Source organism: Hippoglossus stenolepis, chromosome 22, assembly GCF_022539355.2.
Source record: "Hippoglossus stenolepis isolate QCI-W04-F060 chromosome 22, HSTE1.2, whole genome shotgun sequence".
Taxonomy (NCBI): Eukaryota; Metazoa; Chordata; class Actinopteri; order Pleuronectiformes; family Pleuronectidae; genus Hippoglossus; species Hippoglossus stenolepis.
Genome location: NC_061504.1, coordinates 6,307,770 through 6,329,109, shown reverse-complemented (window position 1 = coordinate 6,329,109; position 21,340 = coordinate 6,307,770). Strand labels below are relative to the sequence as shown.

Here is a 21,340-nt window from a genome sequence, read left to right as displayed (position 1 = left end):
GGGAGATCTGTATTAGAGAGGATTGTGCTGAATGAGACATGTTACATGTGTGGAGCAGCGAGGTGGAGAGCAGGTCACAGTCGGCTGCCTGAACGAGCGCGGAAGCTTCGCTCCATTACAGCGGCAGCAAAATTAACGAAAATGAACAGGTTCATTTATTTTCTCCATTCAAACAGAATTTCCCATCCACTTTATTTAAAAAAAAGTTAGTGAATACAGTGGCTGAGTCGACAGCACAAAGACATCATACGCAGAAACCAATCAAAGTCAACTAGGGAGTCCATATTTTATGCAAACTTTTTTCGTGCGTTTGCTAAGTTACAAACGTGAAACCAAATGTAAACAATGTAACAAAGACATAAACCTTGTTCCAGATTTTCAGGTGTAATAAAAACCGTAAGCTTTGCTGCTTTGCGTTTAAAATATGGCCTTTCATTTCAAGGTGAAATGCATGGATATCAATTTCAAAATCAAGATCTAACTGACAGGGTGCAACATACACATACAGATAAGAGAGAGTCGATGTGATTGGGATCAGGTCCACGAGTCCCCTTCACCTTCTAAAGTCCCTTTAAAACCCACAGAAGGGCTTCGTTCTGCAGGAGAAATACAATCTGCTTGCACCAAACTAAATTGCCACTTAACAGCTACAATATCACGGTGTTTGATACGTTCCTGCCGGACAATGGGGCCTTCCGCTTCCTTTTCTCTCTCGGTATCTCCCCCTGCAAAATTATAAGCACAATCAATTTTGATAATGCTAGGGAGCAGCGGTATCTGGGGGAAAAAATAACCATCTTGATTATTCCTTCTCATGGAGACATTTTTTTTTCTTGCTATTCTGTACTTTCCTTGCCTTTCGAGGTAATGGTAACAATTTTCTCTTTTCAGTCTCACTCGAGGCCTCTTTCTCTCACTCATTGGTGAAATGTCGAGCCGTTGTTTTGTTTTTTTTTTCCCTGTCTCTTGGTGCAATGCTGAAAGCCTTTTGACCCACAAAGTAGGGTTTTGTTGACAGATTGATGCTTTCACACAGTGACATTAGCTGAATCGCCGGTGCTCAGGGGCCCGCGGTGCCACTCTGGAACAAATGCCCTGGAATTTTCTCAAATAATCCCCCTGTGTACCTGCCTGTGTGTGGCGCGGCGCTGAATGGAAATGGAAAGCATCTATCTTTATATCTGTCTGTCAGTCTGTCGGGCCACCTTTTACTAATCGTTATCTTTATGGAGGGGGATGTAGGGATGGCGGCGCACCTTTTGATGTGAGCGGCAGAACGGCGATAGGGATGAATACAGGGGCGGAGAAGGGCAGGGGCAGGAGACAGGAGATTTTGTGATGACAGCTGTTTTATTAACACTTGGTGACTCTGGTGCAACATGGCATTATACCATGACAGCAAAGTGGGAGGAGGAGGGAAAAGAAACCTGTCCGACATTATGTTTCCCAAACATTTAAACCTGCATGTCCAGATTGTTAAATAAAGAAGTATCTATAATTGGCAAAAACTTTTTTTTATCCCTGACAAATATGTCAACATATTTTACACCTACCTTGTTTGGTCCTGGCCTTCAGACTTTTCAGTTTAGTCAGAACCAAAATAACAGGTGAAACAAGGTTCCTCGGAGCAGGGTCTGGACCAATGGACCAATACTTTGTCCAACCTAAAGAAGCTTTTTGGGGATAGTGGTGGTGATGCTGGTAGTGAGACTATAACGATAATGCAGTGGCAACACAATTAACAAAGGGACAAGAGGAAACTAGGATTCATGGTGGTGTTTAGTTTGATGTGATTATAGTGCATTACTCTGTATAAACGTTATCAATTGATTTTTGGCATCTTAGAGGCAGCTTGACAAACTGTAATCACAACAATTTAAGTATTATCCCCATATTAAGCTGTTACAGTTAAGGTGTTGGCCAACAGTTGTCTATTTGAACAGTCGACAGATGCAGGGCAGCATCAGCTTTCCCCCACAGACCTGACAGTTAAAGTTCCTCAGTAAAATGTCAGACTTTTTAAAAATAGCCAGTTGCTAATTTTGTCAGTGCTGATTGATGTTGGGTGTAAAGTGTAAAGTGGCTTTGTCAGAGCTTTTTGATAAAATCAGTCTGTGTAAGAAAGCTGATGGGAGCGGTGAGTCATCAAAGCAAAACAATGAAAGCAATGAAATCGTCAGTAGAATTAGAGGTCAACTGTGGAGTCATTGTGTTTTTTGTCCCTAAGAGCAGAAGCTTTTACATTATATTTGATATTTAGATCGATTTTTGATGTAGAAATGTTGATCGGTGCAGCTTTAAGTCCTGATATTCAAACTTCCTGGCACTGAGTGATAGCATATGTTTCAGACAGAGCTGGTCTTGTCCTCAGTAGCTGCTTTCAGACAGTCACTGAACTGTTGTCTGCACTTTCTCCGGAGGAGCTGCATGTCTGGTTGCAAATGTCCGAGTGAGAGCCTCCGGATTATCTGCAGACTTTCTACACCTGGGCCCCAGAATCCGATGAGAGTGCACACAACCCCCCTGGTTTCACGCCGAGAGAGTGGACGGGTTAATGACGCTTCTAACATGCGATAGATGACAAAGTGACGAAAATAAATATCTCCTTCATGTCTGCACCCGGCTGCTCCACCTCTCAAAAAGTTGAAGCATTCAACTCGTGTTTTTCTGCACTTGCACTCGATTTATCATTATTGTTATTGGCCTTGTGGAAATTAGGTAAATTCCTCCAGGTTGTTAAAAGAGATTCAGCGAAATGCAGAAACTCACTGACTGATGTAGAGGCAGCTTCTAAAATATGTCCCAACACAGTTAATCAAATCAGGACAACACAGACGCAATGAGCTTGCAAACTGCATCATCAATATGTCATTAAAATGCAAAGTAGTGTGAGGACAGAGTTCTGGTTTTAGCTTTTGACTAGAGCCAGCGCAGCCTGAGTAATGTTGTCTTTACACACATACATGGTATTGTCAAGCCTCGCTAGCAGTTGGTCACAGCTGAGGGGAGTTCAGAGGGTCCAGGACCTGTAACGCTAACCCCCCTTCTACCCGAACACACACACACACACACACACACACACACACACACACACACACACACACACACACACAACACACACTGCCTTGTCAAAGGACCCTTTGTGCGCTGTTGTTTTTTCAGGGGGATACTCTCTTTATTCCTCTGTAGGGAATAGAAAGCAGCGATCACCTCATCACACACACACACTGAGAAATCCAGTCAAGCCCACCAAACACACATACACACACACGGTGACACACATCTACAAAAACACACATGCTTGCACACACACATCTGTATGTATGCATGTAAATGATCACAATTTTGCACACAACTTTGGAGACAGAAAAAGGCAACACACATGCACACACACACACACACACACATGCACACACACACACACACACACACACACACACACACACACACACACACACACACACACACACACACACACACACACACACTCACAATGGGTCATTTATGTCCTTCTCTGCACCCCACATTCATACTTGGCAGGCGGGTGACGGCTCTGTTGTTTCAGTGACCTGGAGGAGAAGTTATGTGCGCTTAATTTATACAACAGGAAACACACCTCTCTCTACCTCCCCTCTGTCTCTCTCTCTCTCTCTCTCTCTCACACACACACACACACACACACACACACACACACACACACACACACACACACATATACACTCACTGTTTCACTGTTTGGCATCATGTTTTACAGACAACTAAATAAATTGCACAAAATCATTCTTAAAAAACTAATCAAATGAGGAAAACCTCAATAGAGAGCAAGAGGTAAAGTTACCCAGAAACCTTCAGCTGCCTTCAGGGCAGAGTATAATATTGATGGTGGTTGCAAGACCTCAGCTATTGGCAAGCACACACACACACACACACACACACACACACACACACACACACACACACACACACACACACACACACACACACACACACACACACACACACACACACACACACACACACACACACACACACACACTGGAGTAGCAGCAGCATATACGTTCCGGATCAAACCTTAAAAAATCCAGACAGAAGAGGAGGAGCTGTTGTTAATAAAATCTCCCAAATAAGATGTGTATCTATGCATGTGGTGTGTGTGTGTGTGTGTGTGTGTGTGTGTGTGTGTGGTACCCGTTGAGCGCTGTGCTCTCCCATGGGAATGCGAGCACAGCTGAGAGTAAATGGCAATTACTGTGTTCAACTGTTTTATCCGTGCTCAGAGGCAACCATACATCTCCGATTCCACAGAACATCATTAAAACACACTTAAACACACACACACACACACACACACACACACACACACACACACACACACACACACACTGCCACGTCACGTCTGGTGGGTTTTCCATGCCTGTCACATCCTCATTTACTCAACTATGATGGAGTGATACAAATACCGGCAGACATATTTCAATATTCTGCTGGAGCAAATTATGATGTCTGATTAGCAAATGATGGAAAAGACCATCACACACACACACACACACACACACACACACACACACACACACACACACACACACACACACACACACACACAAACATTTGTACGGTTCATTGTAAATCCAGGACGGCTGACAGATAGATCCATCAGTTAATAGTTATAAAGTGGAACTATGATGATTTGTGATGCCTGTCCACTCACAGAGGAAGTTACTGTGGGGCGAAACACAATTTTACCTGCAAAGCTTGACTTGTAATCCTCCTTGTTATTCCCCAGAAAGAAATGTGGTTCACTCACAGGCATTAAATGACAAAAGAAAGTGAGATAAAATATAAAACAAGACAGATAGAAACACAAGAGAGAATACTGTTTCGAGGCAGAAGCTGAAAGACAGACTGGAGAAACGGAGGCAGTGGCTTCTTGTGCATGTTACCCTCCAGTCAAATGCATTCATGGATTCTGCATCCAGGTCAAAATGTTAATAAATAGCTGATGTTTTGTGTATTGCAAACTCGTGCTGCAATACCCCTAAAAATTGAGAAGAATAATAACTTATAAAATACTTCAACAAATTAGAACCAGCAATGAAAACCCCCAGCTTCACTGTTTGTGACTACAGATGATGTGATGGGATATCAATCTGGTTTGAATATATGTTTTTATTCTTGTGTAAATGCAGTTAATCCCTGATTTGATGCAGACAGACAGACAGACGGGGACAGAATAAACAGCAGGGAGAAGAAGGTACCTTCTCTCCACCTTAATGTGAGTTGGCATTTGACAGGAATGTGTCAGAATAGTGTGAGTAATGAGAGCGAATGACTGTGTGTGTGTGTGTGTGTGTGTGTGTGTGTGTGTGTGTGTGTGTGTGTGTGTGTGTGTGTGTGTGTGTGTGTGTGTGTGTGTAGGTGTGTGTGTGGGTGTGTGTGTGTGTGTGTGTGTGTGTGTGTGTGTGTGTGTGTGTGTGTGTGTGTGTGTGTAGCCTCTGTGGCGGTATGTGCTGTTGCTTCACAGACAGACACACAGTTGTTCCTCGGCCAGTTGGCTGCCATGGTCGCTGGGCTGGCACATGGAGGTGGTCAGCATGAAATGGGTGGCACTGCGTAGATGTGTGTGTGTGCATGTACAAGTGTACCCGTGCATGTGTGTGTGACTCACTCCCACCTGCAGGGGAGACAGAGCAGTGCCAGCCGCCAGGCCTGGAGAACATTACTCACCGTCAGGACAGACGTCTCCTTTTGATACACACACACTCACACACACACACACACACACAACATGCATACATACAAATATTCAGCACGCCACTGAATAATAAGAAGGTGTCCTGCATTCCAAGACACAGTTTGGCCGATAGCAACAAGGCAATAAGGTGCGTGCTTCACCCACAGGGCCTGAAAGAAAAGCACGACGTCTGATTGTTGAAGTCTCTTTGTACTGGCAAATAAAATCGAAAATCATTTCTATTTTGAGAAACACAGATCATATTATACAATAAGCTATATATGGCAACATTGACAAGAAGACTGGCAGCCTCCACTCTGCGTTTTGTGTTGTGAGTCATCTTGTCTTATTTTATAAAAATGAAAATCTGCCCGGACTCTTTGTGCCATTATTTTGTGAAGCAAGGGAATTGCATTTAATTATTGGTATTTCACCGTTATTTCAAGGCTAGTTTGTATGACAAATCCCAGTCTGTGGGGGTTTTCTCCGGGTGCTCCGGCTTCCTCCCACTGTCCAAAGACATGCAGATTGGGGATTAGCTTAATTGGAGACTTTAAATTGACAGGTAGGTGTGTGTGAGAGAGAGTGAATGGTTGTCTGTGTCTGCGTGTTGGCCTCGTGACACACTGGCGACCATTGTCCCCAAATGTCAGCTGGGATTGGCTCCAGCTTCCCCTGCGAACCTCAAAGGAGCTTTAGCTGCATCTTCAAAGAATATAATCCTTTTCCTTATTTGTCGTTCTTACCACCTGGAAATATGTCATCTGTTAATCTCTCTGTGTGCACGTATATATATGGCAAGGGACTGGGAGATGGTGTGATTGGTTTATTGCATTTAAATGTGTGTCGGAATAATCTGATTTCCAAACTGGGAAAATTCACTTGAATACCACAGTCAGACCAACAATTTGGCAAGTCTGCGAAAATACACAAGTTGCTGACATCATCACTTAGAAACCAATTTACATAATATACAATCAGCTCTGTAGTAGGTTTTGATAATTACAGCACATTTTGTTGACAGCATCCATTTTTCCCCACATTCCGAGTTAAACACACCTACGTAGGAACTTCACAAATCCGGTCAGTCGATAACAGGCTAAATTGAATCGGACACAATGCAAATGTATTTCCACCGTGATCTCAAATCAGAGCCGTAACCCTTCCCTCCTGTCAGCGTACACGATTCTACCCCTTTTCTTGACCTCTTAACCTTTCAAATAATTTTCATACACTCCCTAAAAGTGAGCGAACTGCACTTCTTGCTTCCAGATGTTGGATGGGTTGAAAGTTTATATAGTAAATGAAATTTTCCTTTAATTATAAAAGAATAAAACCTCTCATTAAAGAAGGTAACATCCTCTTTTCAATGGGGAGATAAAAAGATGGTTTACAGCAGGGAAATGTTTTGATTCCATATTCGTGTTCAATACAAGCAATAAATGTTAGAGTCTCAAACCAAGGTCTTTAATGGATTTCTAAATAACTAATTTGATTCAGCTTCCAGCGTCTGACCAGCAGTGAAAGGAGCCACAATAACATCAGATGCAGTTAATTGAGAACGAAGAAGAGAAAAACCAGAGCGGCAAAATGGCTGATTTCTCAAAATGAGACTTCAAATGCCGTGTGACAGCGGAGCATCTCCATTACAACACGGATGAGAAATAAAACAGCTTTTACCACAAAGCAAATCAGGCTTTGGTGCTGAAGCAGTGTGAGTGACACTGATCTCTCTGTGGCTCTTGTGTGTGTGTGTGTGTGTGTGTGTGTGTGTGTGTGTGTGTGTGTGTGTGTGTGCGTGTGTGTGCCTGCTCTCCAACCATCCATCTATCCATCCATCCATTTACTCTAAGCTCTTAAGCGGTGCTGCTGTTAAAAAGTCCCCCTAAAACTCTGAGCCAAGAGCGATAACATGAGCGGCGGGAGGATAACGTTGATGTTAATGTCAGACGCACACAACTGACACCCAGTGTTGCTCCCGTGTTAACAAAACCCATCACGGTCTGTCTGTCCGTCTGAAGGCGCGCACTAATCTGCTCTTAATCACAAGCTCTTATTTACAAAAAAAAAATTACAGTTGATATTAATGCAGCAGAGGAGGAGGGGGTGAGGCAGAGGAGGATGATGGTGATCGTGGTGATGGTGCTGATGATTTTGTGATTAAATGATGCCATCGTTGTGTTGGTGGATTAGGACGGGCATGGAAATAGATTAGTTATGCAGTGGTTTTTCATCATGATTGGCAGGCCTCCAAAAACTCACTCCACACACACACACACACTCACACACACACACACACACACTCACTCCCTGTCCCCCCTCTCTCTCTCTCTTTATCTGTCTATTTGTCCCACTCTGGAACAGGCCTGTGTTGAGGCCTGTTGTTTGTAGGCTGCTTGCACCACCTGCTGGTGAAAAAAGACATGACATCGTTTTATTTATTTTTTTAAATCCCTGCCCTTCACACCTTCACTTCTGGTGAATTGATAAGACAAAAATAAAACACTACATGCAATAACACTTTATTTTTACATGTGCAATATTACTTCTTTTTCATGTGATATCATTAGAAAGAGACTGTTATCGGAGGCTGAGTCAGACACTTTGTTTTTTTCCTTATTAGTCCCTCATCTGAGTTTATCTACATTTAGTGTGAGGATGATACTTTTTCAGGCCACTTTTAAGATTCAATGATCTGAGTGTTCAACAGAAGCCCAAGCATTGTAGTGGTCATTTGTTTACACACACACACACACACACACTGATGACAGACTTACACATGTCCATACTGTGGTTACATAGCTTTAGTCATCAGTCTCTTGAGTGATGTATTTACTCTTTTACACAATAGATGAACATCTGTTTGCATCTTGATAGAAATAAGTTTTTGGTTTTCAGAGGGGCTCAGGAAGTAGAGAGGGGCGTCCACTAACCAGAAGGTCGGTGGTTCGATCTCTGCCTCGTCAAATCCGTGTTCCGAAGAGACCATAGGCAAGGCACTGAACCCGCAGTTGCTGTGTGAATGTGAGTGTGAATGTGACTTGTTCTGCAAAGGAGGGGTTCTTAAAGTGAGTCCAGGGACCCCCAAGGGTCCTCCAGGGGTTCCCTGGCAAAAAAGGGAATCATTCATTTTCACTATCATTTTTCTTTAAATAACATACTTAGTAACATACCCATGTCAAATGTGGTCTACTTTTATAAGTAAAGAAATCAAAAAGAGGAAAAGTGCAAAGGTTTGAGAACCACAGCTGCCATATATACATACATACATTTACCAGTGAGTCCATTCAGATTGACCACTGTCAAACTCTGAGGATGATAATGACGTGTGACCTCACATTGTGTTTATTTGGTCCCAGATATGTAAAGTGTTAAGGAGCATATTTTCTGAGTGTGGAGAAAATGTGTGAAGTTGTGGAAGGAAGGAGAGACTGACCACTCGTCTGGCCTTCAGCGCCACTGATCAGCAGCATCCTCTTTCTGTTTCCTCATTACCATTCGGGGAGAAAAGCAGCACTGAGACACACACACACACGTAACACTCACAGAACACACACACACACAGTTTGACTCTAATTGGGTGACCTAAAGCCACGGATATCATCTGCTATGGTGTGAGACCACAATCTCACCCAGAGCGACCGGCGGCCTCTGCAGTCACACCGCCTCCGAAAGAAGACTTGGAGGAGCGAAGGAGGAAGGGGAAAGGGAGGAAGGGTAAAGAAAAGACAAATAGAAGACAAACTGGCCTGAGAAGGGGGGAAGGAGGAGAAGAGGAAGAGCACAACAACAACAGCAACGGCACAAAAAACACAAAGTGGCGCTGAGTTCATTAATTAGAATTTCAAATTGGACAAACTCAAGATGACAGCGTTGCACTTGTCAAATCAGATCATGCCCCGGCAGGATGAGAGAGAAAGAGAGAGGAAGAGAGAGAGGGAGAGAGAGAGAGAGGGAGAGAGAGAGGCACACAGCTCAGAGCCAAATACCACTCTTAGTCACTGAATGGGTGCCATCTCTCTCCCTCTCCCTCCATCTCTCCCCCCTCTCTCTCTCCACTTCCCCTGATTATGCCCACCGCCTCCCCTCTGTCCCCGCGTGAATGTCACGGCCGCCTTAACAAGAAGTGACAATTAAAACATCATCGGCGTCTCGAGGCTGAGTGGGGAGGGGGAGAGCGGCCTGCTGGGGTCCCCGGTCTCTGTGACGGAGAGATGGAGGGAGAGAATATGATTGAGGGGCTGCAGGGAGATATAGTATGAGCTGTTTCAATGGAGAGGGAGAGAAGACACTTTGGCAGCACACCAGAACTCTTAATAAAGCCAATAAAGGTCAATGAATTGAACTGTGAAGATGGATGCATGTATGTATAGTAGGATGCATACGTCAGCTATAAGGGATGGGACAATTAATACAAGCCTGCACATCATGGACACTTTGAATCGTTGTGTAATGTAATCACCATGCACCAGAAAAAAAACTGTTGGCGTAATAATACAGCACGTTAACGGATAAGACAATAATAGTTTCCGCGAACCAAACATAATTGTGTAATGGCTTTTGTTGACACTGTTCCAGTTGTTTCTGTACATTAATATTCATGTCCCTCTCATGTATGTAAATAGAGGGTGAACAATACTAAAGATCCAATGTAACGTCACCAGTTCCGCATGAAAAACTAATTTTGCAGCCGATCAGAGTCTAAATTCTAACTGTGTTAAATCAGCATGTTGTTGGTGTTTTGCTCGGTTCACACCATCACAGTGCCCCCGACGCCTCCACATAAGTTATACATCATTATCGCCAATGATCATCAGTTCTCTGAGTAGACGAGCAACTGTCCAAGTGACACTGGTACATATCTGTGCAGCCATAATGATTTGCTATTTATTTATTGATCCCTGTGGCTGAATAATGCTGTAAAGTAGGGTGGCCCCCGCAACAAAAATATTTAGTGAAAAGAAAAGTAAGAAGCAGAGTATAAGACATTGAGATACATGCTGCGGTAATTTCATCAGTGGCCTAGATCGAGCAGCCTGGATGGATTTTGGCATTTTGAAGTATGTGCAGTGTGTGTGTGTGTGTGTGTGTGTGTGTGTGTGTGTGTGTGTGTGTGTGTGTGTGTGTGTGTGTGTGTGTGTGTGTGTGTGTGTGTGTGTGTGTGTGTTGGTGACTGTGCACCAGCTGTGCCAGTGCAACACAAGGATGGAGCTGCGGCCAAAATGAGCTGTCTCCACAAAGAGCCAGAAATTATCCAGCCCGCCACTAGGTACCCCCTTGCACAGACACACACACAGACACACACACACACACACACACACACACACACACACACACACACACACACACACACAAACACTATCGCAGTTAATGAGGCATGAATTTGGAAGTGAACACAACTAACCTCCTGAGTTTTAATTTTTAAACTGGTGCAGTGTATCCTGAATTAAGTTGTGTGTGTGTGTGTGTGTGTGTGTGTGTGTGTGTGTGTGTGTGTGCGTTGTGTGGTGTGTGTGTGTGTGTGTGTGTGTGTGTGTGCGCACGCAGATGTGTGTGCAGAGCCAAATAGCCGAGTGCTCTGTGGTTTGATGCTTCCAGGTTGTCTGTGTGTGGCCTTTCCGCAGCATCATTAAGGATTGTGGCAGCGTCTCTGCAAAGCCTGGCTCTGACTCCTGAGACGATCTCACACACTTTCATCCTTCATCCACAGGTCCACCGTACTTCCACTCATCACATCACATCTCAGAACTGAGTGGACTGCATCAGGCTATTGTCCGACAAGAACAACGGCCCGGGAGGCTCATCAGGTTATGTTGTTAGAAAATTTGGGAAAGTCCGCCCAGATGTTCAAAATGAGAAGTTGTATTTCGTCGACTTGTTTCAAGCAGGCTTTTAGATGATTGTGCTAAACTCGGTCAATGCAGATAGATGCATTGGACTATAGATGACATCATCCAAACCCTTAATATTAAACTGTATTGTATCTTTGAGAGAACAGTTTCACTCCAGGACTCAAGTTGTTAATCCCAACCTAATCTCTCAGTATCATAAAGACCACTACTTTGGTCGTCTATGAATTAATAGTTTACTGTTTTGGAAAATACACTTATTCACTTGCTTGCTGAGAGTTAAATGAGTAGATTTGTTCCACTCCCACATCTGTGTTATATGTAAAGATGAAGCTGGTACATAGCTTAGCATGAAGACTGGAAACTGGTGGAAACACATCCTTGGATACATCCAAAGGTACAGAAAGAAATCCACGTTTGTACAATTTGTGCAAACGAAAATACAAAGTAAAGTCTGAAAATGACAGGTTGCTGTTTTATGGGGGTTATGAGCCGGACTCATTCTTGGTCCGCTAGCAGTGACATTCCTGAAAGTCGTGTCATCGAACACTGATGAGAAAAGTGAAAAAACGTATATATTTCCAGTTTCTTTACACATTTAATTATAGATGAAACAAAATGTACCTGCATTCACTACCATCACCAAAGACGTTATAAGAAATGACCATGAATTGATAAGAATAATGAAAACTGCAGAGTGATATGAAGCAAAATGACTAAGGTGCAGCACAAAGTATCAACTAAAGATTTATAAAATGTTTTGATCTGTTCGAAGCTTTGAGAAACTTGAGAACACTTTATTGAAGTCCCTCTACAGTTGTTTTGTAACTCTGACACAAGTAAAATGAAATCCTCTGTAACTCTTAATATCTCTGCATGTTTTGTTATCTTTCTTTTTCATGTTGTTTCAAAGCTATGTTCCTGGATGTTGGTTGGGAAATGAGGCGAGAAGCAGCAGAACAACTCTCTGTAAGTTATTGTGCAGTGTTGCATGAGAAACGTCCCTGCTTTTGTTGATTATTGTTGTGACAGTTGTGTTGTTTTTGTGGTTAATTTAAGTTTAAAAGGAGATAAAGTTGTGTGACATACTGCAGAGACATTTTGGCTACAACTGGGGCTCCTCAGCATGTTGCAGCGACACTACAAATGTTGCACCAACATTGTTTGCTTGTTAATGTCTTTCTTTGGTTGTTGTATAACCATATGTGTTTCTGTACACATGCTGGTCATTGTGCATGCGTGTGTGCCAGGCTCCTTTGTCACTGCTACACCAGGAGAGTCCAGTCACTGGCTGTCCGGCCATACTGTAAGAGAGCAAAGGTCAAGAAAAAGTTATTTGACAGAAAGAAAACCTCATGTCACTAAGCGCTAAACTTCTCTCGCCTGCTGCAAGTTAATTGCGAGCAAAAAAACACCAATCACAAAATGAAATCAAATATCCGTGAGCAAATGTGCAAACTCAGCCTCCGACGGAACACGACGCAGTGGAGAAAAGGCGCCATAATAAAAATCAAAACAAAATGCTCCCCAATCCATGACAGCTGCGGAGACAAATCCAATTATTTGTGTCTCATGTTGCAAATTTGTTCTAATGGTCGAAGTGAGAAAGTAAATAAACGCCTGCGAAGGGGAAACAAAAGAATGTGATTTCTAATTAACTTGAAAGAGGAACAGCAGGGCGACTTAGTAAACCCATCTTTCATCTGCTGCCTCAGACCACTCGTTTGTTTGTTGCACAATGTTGTCTTCAAGAGGGGCGGGAGGACGAGCGTGAGCGTGCTTGTGTGCGGGGGGATAACACCGCGCCGCTTCCCTCCAAATGAAATGTCAACAGATTTAACAGCGGCGCAGAAGGAGCGCGGCGCTTTCCAGCGTTTTGTCGATTTTATTGTTCATTAAGCTTCGCTCCCCCCCCCCCCCGCCCCACAAATCTTCTTCCTCCTCCTCTCCCACTTGTTCGAGGCTTCATTTGCAGCATCTTGGCTTTGAAGATCACAAAAGGCTGAGGCAATAATTGGGTTTGTGCAATTACGGCGAGCTTAATGAGAGAATCCAGGAGTTTGTCTTGCCCCTATCTGCAACTCTCCACGCTCCGCCATTACGCTGGCTACTGTCTCTCCTCCACCCTTTCTCTCTCTGTGAAGCCCTGTCGACGAAAGGAGGATGTTATCGCGGTTAAAGCTGTGGTCAACGCTTTCATAACACGCACCATGCATGCACACACGGCCTGGGTGATGGACAGGGCAGATAGGTTAATAGTCTGCAGCACCTGAACGAGAAAAAACCACATGAACTAATCAAAGTGTTTTCGGCGAGGAAATGAAGATCAGGAAGAAAGACGCTTAAAACCCACAGTCTGCTATTCAACTAACTTTATGTAGTGGACCTAGTGGCCTGCAGCTGTCACAGTGTCCAATGCAGACCCAGTGAACGTCTCTGATTCTACTCAGAAGGTCCTTTAATTCTCATCCAGTCCACAATATTTGTAGGAACAGATGGAAAAACCAAAGCATAGTCACATTGGGCGAGAGGGGAGGTACACCTTGGACAGGTCAGTCAACAAACAGGTCAGTCAAACCTTATGTTTTCCCCGACAGGCACGTGCAGTGTAATAAACCAAGTAGATAGAACCCGAACCCAAATATTATTTCAAAATTTTGGTCCGAAACCCGGGCCAACTCTTCGGATCCTGCTAGGTCCCAACAGCTAATTGGCTCGAGTATCGAGGACTGGCAAGCTTTCTGTCAAACATGCACTACTCATCCTGGTGTTCATAAATTGTTCTCAAGAGAAAACCAAAACTTCAACAAGGCACTTGAACTCTGCAAGAACCATCTTAGCCTGATTGCACGAGGGCCTCGCAGGAGAGAAAATAAGCCTCACACCCCAGCTCATACCCCTCCCTAATAATTGTCTCATTACGCAACACAATAACAGAAAGTCAGCCACACACAACACACTCATTAACACCAATCAAGCCTTCAGCAAATGACATTATGTATGTGTTGCAACCTGCCGTGCTGCGTAGACTGCGGAGGTGCTGGCTTGTAGGCCACATTAGCAAATCATCACTCATTGCCTAACGAGATATCTCACTTATTACGCACCTGCAGGCAAAACAATACACGTACAATGAATAAGGACCAGTGGGGTTTGTTAAAAAAAACAACTTCTAATTGTGTTACATAATAAACACTTGCACTATGCAGACTCAAACACAAGATAATATTTGTTTCCTTTGGTTTTTACAGCTCATCATCCGAATTTTCAATTCAGTGAGTCGGTAGGAACACTCCTGTTTATTTATCTCTGTTCAGTGAAGCCTCTAAGGCCGATGTGTGAGAAAAACACTTCAGGTAGGTTCAGGTTGGCCTGCGACCGCTGCCACTTGCTCTCACACCGAGAATGCTGTTCCCCTACAGTCACATCACTGAGGGTTTTGTTTAAAGTCATCTGTTAGGAAATGGAAACAGAGTCCTGAGGGTGACAAGGGCAGTAAAGACCACAGATGTTCGAACAGCTGTTACTGAGCAGAGGGAAACATCTGCGGATTGGGGTGTGTTGGTATATGTGTGCGTGTGTGTGTGTGTGTGTGTGTGTGTGTGTGTGTGTGTGTGTGTGTGTGTGTGTGTGTGTGTGTGTGTGGGTGTGTGTGTGTGTGTGTGTGTGTGTGTGTGTGTGTGCGCAATCCACCAACCTGTATATCTTCTAGTTCCTTCGTTAAGCGTGAAGTCAACAGTGAGCTTTTATCCTGATTAGGGATGTGCAGGTTCTAAAACACACAAAAGCACAAGGTAAGTTTCTTCTGAGAGTCCCACTGTTATAAAAGAGAACATAGAGAATGTTATGTTATCATTAATGTCCATGTTCGTTTACGTAGTCTTTCTACAAATATCTAATGTTGTTATGATAGAAGACCACAAAGCTTCATTGTGATCAACGAAGAGTGTTTTAAAAATGCAAAGTCAGACAGGGCCGCAGGTGGGCAATTCAGGTACTTATCACTCTAATGTTTTTCCAAAATAAAATGAAGGGATGTACAGATATTTACTGTAAAAATAGCACCTAAAGGACTCAGGCTCAAAAGTGTCGTTCTTGGAACTCAAAATAGTTTTTCTACTGTTCGACTGCAGGTAACTTCCAGTTTGACGGCCTCTTCATCTACAAGTATATTCTATAAATGATTATGTGCTTTAAGATGAAATCATTAGATTTGGTTTGAATGGGTGAGCAGAGAGATGCTGCACACACAGAATATCGTTGTCTTACCTCTCCCTGGTAAAGAATGTGTCCTACACGGCAGACCATGCAGGCAGTGCCGGAGCCAAACAGTTCTTTGACCCGCTGTTGCTTCAGGGCAGAGCAGAACTGGGCCATGGTCAGGTAGCGCTCCGTCACCTTAAACTCATCCTGGGAGAAAGGGTTGGGGTTAGAGATGTAAAGGAGATGTCATCACTGCATTATTCCACCAAAAGTGAGATGTGTTGTGCGTTCCTTTCTCACCCATTTCCTGGTTTTGTCCAGGATGCTCTGTCGGGTTATGCCTGGGAGGATGAGGCCATCAAGAGGCGGAGTTGAAAGCTCCTCCTCTAAAAAAAACACAAAACATATGAATTAATAAATGAATGAGTAGTTAAATGGATGACAGATCTTTTCAAGGCAAAATGAGATGTATTATGTAGTTGTAATGAGGCTGTTCTGCCAGTGGAGGTCACTTTTGTAAAAAAAATGGACTTCATTCTACACCGATATGCTTCTCTAGTAGAGTTTTGATATTTGACAGTTGTATAATGCCCACGATAAAATAATGTGTACGTCCACATCTTCCACTTCCAATGACTGAGGATCTGGTATTGCTGGTGACTGACCCCCGTCCTCATTGATCCAGTGCAGAAAGATGTTCATGGTTCCCGCCTCAGTGATCTTGTGGTCTTCTCCGTACAGCCACAGCACCTGCTCACACCCATGATCCACTGCTTCGTACTGGGCTAATAGGCTGCAACCGTAGTTCCTGCAGACATCCACAGCAACAGTTGCAGTGGTTACTGTAGTGTCTATGGCGCTGCACACAACTGTACCACTGCAGTTAGATCAGATCTGTTTAAGAATATCTGTTGCTTTTATCAGGGCAGGTCTGACAACAAACATGCATTGACTACATGCCGACCCACCCTCCCATCTTGCAGTCTCCGGTTCCTCCAATCCAGGCCCTTATGTACTTTGGGTCAGCCCACAAGGAGATGACCTTTCCCTCAGTGCTGAAGTAGGGGCGAGCAATAGACAAGATCACATACAGCAAGGCACGGGTCGGCTTCTTTACACCAAGACTGGGCTACCATGGACACAATAAAATGCATTTTAAATTAGATCCACTGCAATTAAAATGAAATAAACCTTCTGCCTCTGCACATGATTGTACCACATCCGGTTCCTCCTCACCTCAGTGCTGATTAATGTTGGTCTAATGTACAGGCTGGCCAGGTTGGAGTGAGGAACCCAGTCCTGCTCGATCTCTACCAGTCGCCTGATGCACTCCAGCAACTCTGACTGGTCAAAAGCCTGAGAGAAGAGGGACAAAGATTTCATGAATTTGTTCTTCACAGAGGCCCATCCTTCCATCTCTCCATCCATTCCATCTCATCCATTCCCTTCATCTTACGGGCAGACAGGCTCTTTTGGCGGAGTTGGCCATGCGTTGCATATTGAGCATCGGCCTAAAGATGCGCAGCCGGTTGTCATCGCCACGGTACGCCTTCAACCCCTCAAACAGCTGGAGAGGAGGAGAGAGGAGAGTCAAATCTTAGTTTAACACATTAACGTTGAAGGGCTCCTGTAGTCCTGTAATGTGTCACTTCCTGACAATACTGTTGAGCTCAAGGCCAGAGCCAGGATTGTGGACATGTTCTTTCTACAGGTCCCTAGAAACGATTTCTAAAATCCTCTTGAAACAGTAACACAGGAAACAGCCTGCAAAATACCAACTGTGTGTTATCTGTAGAATACAGCCCCTCCAAATACTCACACTGGAAGGATGAGTCGTAATAATAATAATCAATTAACGATGTTACTTTGCCCATGTCGCCATTGATGTAAATAGATTTTAGACACAAGTATAAAGATGGTGCACCTGGATGCCGTAGTGCAGTGACGAACAGGCTGGGTGGAGCGACAGGTTCTCAAAGGGCTTGATGAGCGGAGCCTGCCAGCCCTCAGTCGCACTCCACTCTATGGTCAGCATGTGGTCAGTGAAGCTGGACCCAAAGGTAGACACATCTGCTTTGGTCTCTCGAGTGGAGCTGGATAACAGCTGGATAACCAGGTCAGCTGCCTGGTGAAAGAAAACACACAGCACCACAATCTATAATCAATGATCTATTTCATTTAGTTGTGATAGTTAAGGTTGGGGCAGGGGGCTAGGGAGGGCTTTATGTGTCCTTACTAAGATAGAAGTACAAGAATGTGAGTGTGCATGTGTGTAGAAAGAAACTTGAAAACCACAGAAACAGATTTTTACCAAACATCAATATATACAATACATATACATAATATAGAATATATACCCCTGTCAATGTCGACAAAATGTGGTCAGAGAAACACATTTTCAAATTTATCTCTGCAAATGGACAATCAATATATTGATCCAACTATAACCCAAGTCACGCATAGTTTAAAAATGCATTTTCTGAGGAATCGGCATCCTGAAGGATTGTGAGCATGACCCAGTATTAAAAACATGACCTTAACTTATTTATTCAAGAATAACATCATCATGACATCACTATGAGGTCAGGAAATGACAGTGAAAGTGATGGATTAACGTTTGCAAACAGTAACATCAGAGATACAATTTACTTATTCTTATTCAGATTAACCAATCATTTGTCATAATATGGTATAAATGACATCACTATGAAAGTTGGGGTACAAACATGCATCACCTTTTACTATTTATGTTTTCTTCCTGTTCAAATATCTGCACGCTATCGGGAAAACCTGCTCGTGTAAACCTGCTGTGATGCTGTCTGTCTCAACAACCCTGTTCAGAGGTCAAAGGTCGTGGCTCGATGCCGAATAGCGCAGCGTCTAATTAGCAGCGTAGTCTCTGACTCTGCCGTGTCTCCATACTGTCGCCGTAGTGCCACAGGCAGAGCAGGCCGAGAGCGATGAGAGAACCGTATCAAGAGAAGAGAGAGTCTTAACTGCTGCTCCGCAACACCTCTGCTCATGTGATCCTTCTCCTGAAGAGACGCCTCTCGCCATTCAGTGAGTGATCCAGTTGGCTGGGATTAGACTGGCCCCTTATCCCCTATACCTTCTGGTGCAGAGGGTTGCTTGCACCATAATCCCAGATTACAGTACTAGGAAGTGGCGAGCAACCACAGCACAGCCGTGTGGGAAAGTGCTCAGAGAACTGCATATTTCTTCCACTATGTTTCTATGTGGCTTTTTTTTTTTGTCTCTGATAATCTCTTCAAAAAATAAATACATGAAGACTTATAGTTGCATTTCTCCAAATGAGGCGAGAACATCTGCTCCGGCACCATCTACAAACAACCAACTGTCTTTTTGATATCACAACTGGCACATTAACACAGCAGGCGCAGATGAACAGTGGCCCTCTGTGCTCAGAATGAGCGATAATCCGTCTTCACTGTTTCACCTGCTTCCCTCAGTTCACACACGGTCCAGCCAGTGCCGGGATTAAGTGGCTATAAATATGGAGTTGGCTGAAAACCCAGCATCCCTCTGGTGTGTAGTGAAGGAAAGTAAGAGGGAACACAGGGCATCAAACCCAAACCATCCTGTTGCGTTTGTTCATACGCAGTATCTTTTGAATGGTGAGTCTTTGTTATGGCAAATATAAAATGCCTCAGGGTTCAGGACAAGCCACAAGATACAAATTACAGCTAACAATAAATATGTCATGCGTCTCCAAACCAAAACCAACACTCGTCCTGATGAGTTTGTGTGTGATTGTCTGCACATGTCTGTCCTAATCTCTACCTCAGCCTGCTGTCTGCTGCTCAAACGTGCAGGGTCAGAAAACATGCAAAGCTCCAGCTACTTATCCTGAGCTGGGAAAGTGGATTCTGCTGAGCAGGCTGCACCGGGAGGAAGAGGAGGACGAGTACCTGAGTGGACGTCGTGTCCTTCGCCCCCCTACAAAAATGGCGGCAACATGGGATGTTACTCTGTTTGAGGGGTGTTGAGATTTTGAGCAATGGCCTCAAAAAAGGCTCACCCAAGTTGACTCAGACTTTTTTATTGTTCTTTCTATGTTCCAAGAACACAGCTGAATAACTCAAGGCCTTTCTACGCTGCTGTCGGCAGCACGGTGACAAGAAGCATCTCTGGAATATCTCCTATGCGGATCAGCAGGGTGGAGTTTCAAGTATCAGGAATTCAAGGAATCATCAAGATGCTGCAGCTGGAGCCGCAGATGAGGGTAGGTGCTCTTAGCTCAAAATGCAAACAGTGCTATTTACAACTGAAGACTACCATGCATACCATGCATACAAACCTATAAAGGAAACTTCTTTCCTTACCTGAAAGCTTGGAATGCTGTTGTCAGCCATGTTGTGGGCGAGCCGCTGCTTCACTGAAAACAAGTTTCAACAATACAGTGATGATAATTATATTACTGCGTTTTAAGCCACTGGGCTGGTAGTGCAAAGTATGACCTGCTGACCAGAGTGAGCAATGACACCACTCACAGTTTTCATTAAGGTACCTGGTGCACATAATGTTTTGTCACAAAATACTACAGACCGATTCCAGTTGTAAAAAACAATAAGAGTTATTCCTCTTAGACATAAGTACAGCAAAACCTATTGCAATTATAAACATAGTACAGACAAAAAGATAAACATAAACATGAATCAGCGAAAAACCATATTGTTGTTGAAAAATAACTATAGACAAACTTATTGATGTGAAAAGATTATATAGATAAACTTGTCTATATTATCATATCGATATGGAAAATGTATTACTGTTGGAAAAAGATATAGTCAAACTTATATCTGTTGGGGGAAAAACTTTAGACAATTTTCTTCTTGTCAGAAAAAATATAGACAAACTTATTCATGTTGGAAAACAAAAAAATCTATAACTATTGGATTGTGTATTCTATATGTCTCATAATATCATTTACAGCTCAGATTCTTATATCAACCATCACATTGTAGTATGAAAGCCATACATGTCTTTACATATGATGACACCACACAATGAATTAGTCCACACAACAGATTTCGGTATGTGTACAAAAACATCAGCACAATATCACCTGACTGATTTGGCGTAGGTAATTAATATTGTGTACTCACACTCACTGCCAGATTACAGCACAGCCTGAGTGCGTCACCAATATTTATCCCCAGCGTGCACGTCAACAGACGAGTCCAGTGTTGTAGAGTCAGAGCCTGTAGCTACGTCCAGAGCAGGCAGAGCAGAGACGTCTCACCCTGAGAGGAGGCTGAGGTGGAAATGAAAGCAGTCGTGCAACTTCAAATTGTCGCTGCTAAACCGCTTAGAGGTTGAACCAGTCCCATTGTGCTGCTGTGACACCAAACATCCTGATTAGCAGTAGGCCTACACAAGTGGCACAGCTATTCCTGTCTCAAAGAGCATTTGTTGGACTTTCCTATTTTATTTCTCTATTTATTTTCCTATACATCATCATTTATTTTATGGATTTTATGGAGTGTATAACTCTCTCTGGTGGGGAGCGGGCTTGATCTAGTTTGTTTTATTCTAT

General features: G+C 43.5%; 2 protein-coding genes across 9 annotated transcripts in view; one reads left to right on the top strand and one right to left on the bottom strand.

Annotated features, from left to right (window-relative positions):
• Window positions 1–12,158: 12,158 nt before the first annotated feature.
• On the bottom strand, window positions 12,159–21,079 carry bcat1 (branched chain amino-acid transaminase 1, cytosolic). Its single transcript, XM_047338623.1, has 11 exons — window positions 20,910–21,079; window positions 20,127–20,179; window positions 17,708–17,908; window positions 17,240–17,350; window positions 17,020–17,139; window positions 16,752–16,912; window positions 16,449–16,591; window positions 16,084–16,169; window positions 15,850–15,990; window positions 15,278–15,352; window positions 12,159–12,884 (listed from the first exon to the last, which is right to left on the bottom strand). The coding sequence occupies exons 2-11, from the start codon at window positions 20,154–20,156 to the stop codon at window positions 12,846–12,848; spliced, it is 1,107 nt and encodes a 368-aa protein (XP_047194579.1). The 5' UTR covers window positions 20,157–20,179; window positions 20,910–21,079; the 3' UTR covers window positions 12,159–12,845.
• The window catches only part of LOC118101823 (lymphoid-restricted membrane protein), a 33,424-nt gene continuing 31,751 nt past the window's right edge, over window positions 19,668–21,340 (top strand). For 6 of the 8 annotated variants that reach the window (XM_035147841.2, XM_035147840.2, XM_035147837.2 and 3 more), the window contains exon 1: window positions 19,669–20,026. The gene's annotated coding sequence lies outside the window, so the exon portion shown is untranslated. Of the gene's footprint in view, window positions 20,027–21,340 lie in introns of all 8 variants that reach the window. The other 2 variants (XR_007032350.1, XM_047338622.1) reach the window with 1 other exon arrangement.

Excerpts from the sequence above, each read along its gene's own strand:
- bcat1 (XM_047338623.1), bottom strand. The coding sequence starts at position 20,156 with ATGGCTGACAACAGCATTCCAAGCTTTCAG. Across the intron at positions 17,140-17,239 it reads CCAAAAGAGCCTGTCTGCCC|GCTTTTGACCAGTCAGAGTT; the intron begins GTAAGATGAAGG and ends CTCTTCTCTCAG. Across the intron at positions 16,913-17,019 it reads CAACATTAATCAGCACTGAG|CCCAGTCTTGGTGTAAAGAA; the intron begins GTGAGGAGGAAC and ends TGTCCATGGTAG.